A 4,941-nucleotide genomic window follows, 5' to 3' on the forward strand; every position below is an offset into this window, starting at 1 on the left:
ATTCCACTTAAATGAATTATTTGTGTAAAACAAGTTTATTGTTTTCAACACTCCCCCTTAAACTTGTTTTATGACACCAAGTATATTTATGAATTTGATAAAACCTTCTACCTTGAGTGGTTTGGTGAAGATATCAGTTGTTTGATCTTTTGTCATCACGTAGTCAACTTGTATATTCTTTCTCGTGATGCACTCTCTTATATAATGATAGCAAGTGTCAATATGTTTGCTTCAATCATGGAAAATTAGATTCTTGGATAGAGCAATTACTGATTTGTTATCCACACAAATCTTGGTCAGCTCTACTTGTGGCAAACCCAATTCGTTCAGCAAATTTCTAAGTCAAATTGCATGGCAAACACTTGATGTAGCAGCTACGTACTCAGCTTTACAAGTGGAAAGTGTGATATTTGGTTGCTTCTTTGACATCCATGTGAAAGCAGTATCTCGTAAAAAGAACATAAATCCGGTGGTGCTTTTTCAATCATCTACATCTCCACCCCAATCACTATCACTATATCCAACAAGCTTGTAGTAATTAGAAAATGCGTATAACAAGTCGAAATCAATTGTACCTTTGATATAGCGAAGGATTCTTTTTGCAGCCTTAAAATGAGTGATCTTTGGATTCTCCATGTATTGACTCACAAGTCCAACAACATAAAGGATGTCAAGTCTCGTACATGTCAAATAACACAGACTTCTAACAAGGCTTTTGAAAAAAGTTGGATCTACTTCTTCTCCTTCGTCATACTTGGATGGCTTGACTTTGCACTCCATTGGTGTGCTTATTAGATTGCAATCATTCATCTTGAACTTCTTGAGTATCTCCTTTGCATAACTTTCTTGAGAAATGAAAATGCCATCTTCTTGTTTCTTGACTTCAATGCCCAAATAGTATGCCATCAACCTGATGTCTGTCATATCAGATTCTTTCGCCATTACTTCCTTGAACTCTCGAAATAAGCTTAGATTACTTGCAGTAAAGATAAGATCATCCATGTACAAGCAAACGATTGAAATGTCTCTATATTTGACTTTAACATATAAAACGTGCTCATAGGAACATTTGGTGTAGCTATTTTCTTGGAAGTACTTAGTCAATTCTGTTGTTCTATGCTCTTGAAGCTTGCTTCAACCCATAAAGTGCCTTATTCAATTTCAAAACTTTGTCTTCATGCCCTCTCACTTCATAGCTCAACGGTTGTTCAATGTAGACTCCTTCTTCAAGAACACCAAGCGGTGAGCGCCGACATTGGCGTTATGAATGTTTGAAAGGTAACTTTTAATATATATTATTATTCATAATTTGATATTATAGTACTATTAGTATTTGGTTGTAATTTAAACTATAATAATAGTTGTTATAGTTTTAAATTTTAAGTCTAATTTGTAATTGTTTTAGTTAGACAAGTTGAAGTTGATAGAATGTTATTATTGTCTAGTAATATTATTAACTTGATTTGGTGATGAATGCCATAAAATAAATAAATATATATATATATAAAATCAAGTGTGTGTGTGTATTGAAAAATTTGGTAAACATATATATTTATTTGTAATTATAAATTTATAATGATGTAATAGAAATTAGAAATATTGTAACACCCCTTTAGCTCAATTAAAGATATGAATTAGATTTATTTATTTGTGTTTGTGTTTGATGTGTAACCTTATGAATTTGGTTTATTTGCTCAATTTTTTATATGAATTGAGTTTGTTCATTTGCAATGCGGCTTAAAAAAAATATTTATTGTACATTTTTTCAATCGGCACTTGAACTTGGAGTTCAAAAATTTGAATTTAGAACTTGTCAAAGTGTTTGCATGGAGCTATGGAGCAACCAAGGTGGAGGAACCAAGAAAGCCTATTTAGTTTGAACTTTGAACTTTGTGATTTGTGTTTCTAAATAATTTAATTATGTTTAAATTTTGTGACTTTATGAGTTTGTGTTTCAAACTTTCAAAGACATTATTTGGAAATTGTGCTTTGGAGTTTGGACTTTGTAAGTTTGTATTAATTTTAAATTTTATTAAGTTTAGACTTTGTTGGTTGAGCAAATAATAGTCCTAAAATCCTACCCTCCAAGCCAATAGGCAAATAATCCAATTCTAGCATTTTTACTTTATTCATTTGATTTAATAGCATTTTCTTTTCTTTTTTTTTTCATTTGAAAATTAGTAAAAATGACTACAATTAAGAAAAATGTCTTAAAACTATCATAAAACCTACAAAAATAGAAAAAAAAAAGCTCAAAATTGCATTAACCGAATTTAACCCGAATTGGCCCAATTGACTCGACCCGACTGGACCCGATTTCAACCAACTTGAACTGACCCGAACTAACCCGAACTGACATGAACTGACCCGAACTCAATCTGACCCGTTCTAAATCCAACCCGATTCGGGTCGGATTGGGTCGAGTCCATAATTCGAGTTAAGTTCGGATTGATTCTTGGCTAACCCGAATAACCCGAAACAAGATCGGGTTGACCCAAACTTGGTTTTGCCCACCCCTAAATTGAACTATTCAACTACTGAAAAAGAAATGCTAGTAGTAGTATTTGCATTAGAGAAATTTCGATCTTATCTCATTGGTTGTAAAATAATTGTATTCACAGATCATGCTGCTCTTAAATATCTTCTCACAAAGAAAAATGCAAAAGCTAGACTAATTCGTTGGGTGTTACTTTTGCAGGAATTTGACTTAGAACTAAAGAAAGGAATAAAAAATGTCGTGGCAGACCATCTCTCTCGTCTCAATTTTGACACAATTATGGAACCATTACCATTGAATGCGTCATTTCCAGATGAACAGTTAATAAGTGTGGAAGTATTACCGTGGTATGCTGATATAGTTAATTATCTTATTACAGGTCAACTTCCAGAGTATTGGACCAAGCAAGACAAGGCTAAATTCTTTACAGAAATAAAGAATTTCTTTTGGGATGACCCTTAGGTGTTCAAATATTGTGTAAATCAAATTGTTAAATGATGTGTCCTAGAAAATGAATTTCAAAATATCCTTTCATTTTGCCATAAACAAGCTTGTGGAACCCATTTCAGTGCTAAGAAAACAGCAGTTAAAGTTTTACAATGTGGTTTCTATTGGCCAACTATATTTCAAGATGCTTACACATTTTTCTCTTCATGTGATAGGTGTCAACGAGTGGGGAGCATTACACGAAAGAATATGATGCCACTAAATCCAATTTTAGTGGCTGAGATTTTTAATGTATGAGGTATCGACTTCATGGGTCTCTTTCCCCCTTCTTTTGGCCATCAATACATATTGGTTACAGTTGACTACGTATCGAAATAGGTGGAAGCAATTCTATGTAGAACCAATGATCACAAGGTGGTGGTAGGATTTTTGAAAAGCAACATTGTTTCACGCTTTGGATTCCCTCAAGCAATGATCAATGATGGTGGTACCCACTTTTGCAACAAATCATTCCAAGCTCTTTTGGCAAAGTATTCCATCACTCATAAAGTGGCGACCCCATATCATCCGCAAACTAGTGGCCAAGTTGAGATCTCCAATCGAGAAATAAAGCACATATTAGAAAAGACGGTGAGACCAGATAGAAAAGGTTGGTCATTAAGACTCGATGATGCATTATTGGCATATAGAACGGCTTTCAAGACCCTAATTGGGATGTCACCCTACAGGCTAGTGTATGGAAAAGCTTGCCACATACCTGTAGAACTCGAGCATCGTGCGTATTGGCCCATCAAGAAATTCAACTTTGATATGCAGCAAGCTAGCTCAGAAAAAAGATTACAGCTGGCAGAACTTGAAGAAATTCACAATAATGCATAAGAAAATGTCAAGATTTACAAGCAGCTAATGAAAGTCTTTCATGACAAGCAAATTATGAGAAAATCTTTCACTCTAGGTCAGAAAGTGCTTTTATTCAATTCTCACCTGCACTTATTCCCAAGTAATTTACGCTCTCGATGGTCTGGCCCCTTTATTGTTCATACTGTTTTTCCATACGGGGCAATTGAAATTAAAGACCTAAAGAACGATGTCACTTTTAAAGTTAATGGTTAAAGATTAAAGTCATATCTAGAGTACCAACCACATAGAGAGAACACCAAAATAAATTTGAGTGAACCACCGGATTTGAATTGAGATTTTTTTCTTTTCGGTGATTTATTTATCTTTCTTTTTACTATTCTTTCGCTAATTGAAATTATTTTTGCATAAGTGTGTTTATTTAACCATTAAGTTTTCTCTTATCATTGTTAATCATGAGTGCCTCAGCTAAACAGATCCTCTTGGACATTTTTAGACCACTTCAACGTATAAAATCTCATCTCAAAAGGCAGATTCGATTTTGTAAAACACATTATATTTGAGGATTTAGAAAGCCAACTCAGAGACATTGAGGGAGGTGTCTACAAAATCCAGTTGGAGCTTGAGGTAAATTCAATAAGAGGATGATTGTGATTTTCTTTGTGTGTTTTAGTTTGTTACTTTGTTTGTGTGCTTTAGTTTGTTACCTTGGTTAAGTGGCGGATAACGGTACTCCATGACAATCAAGTCGGTTACTTTAGTTTCTCATAATAATTGACATTCTGAAGCGAATATATGGAAAGAAATGAGATTCTAGCAAATCTTCACAATTGATTCCCTTCACTTCCTCAGAATACCCTCCTTACAATCTATAAAGCTCGGTCCGAACGCATGCGATTGCTCATGAGGATAACATACCTACTGACATTCACTGGTTAATCGAGGCCAATGTACGATTGGCAGGTGAGTTGCCTCCAAAATTTATTGCATACATGCCTGGTTGTGGTAAAAGAAATTATGCAAGAAAACGAAGAGCTCGAAGAATTTCTGTTGCTTGTCATAAGTGTGCCAGAATGAGATGCAATAAAAACCATGTTCTTTAGGAATGGTGTGTGATAATAGGGAATATAAGATTCAAT

General features: G+C 34.2%; 1 protein-coding gene across 1 annotated transcript; it reads right to left on the minus strand.

Moving 5' to 3' along the window:
• Positions 1–480: 480 nt before the first annotated feature.
• Positions 481–942, minus strand: LOC107177376 (uncharacterized mitochondrial protein AtMg00810-like). Its single transcript, XM_015531102.1, has one exon. The coding sequence runs from the start codon at positions 940–942 to the stop codon at positions 481–483; it is 462 nt and encodes a 153-aa protein (XP_015386588.1).
• Positions 943–4,941: the final 3,999 nt, after the last annotated feature.

Source organism: Citrus sinensis, chromosome 6 (assembly GCF_022201045.2).
Source record: "Citrus sinensis cultivar Valencia sweet orange chromosome 6, DVS_A1.0, whole genome shotgun sequence".
Taxonomy (NCBI): Eukaryota; Viridiplantae; Streptophyta; class Magnoliopsida; order Sapindales; family Rutaceae; genus Citrus; species Citrus sinensis.

Excerpts from the sequence above, each read along its gene's own strand:
- LOC107177376 (XM_015531102.1), bottom strand. The coding sequence starts at position 942 with ATGGCGAAAGAATCTGATATGACAGACATCAGGTTGATGGCATACTAT.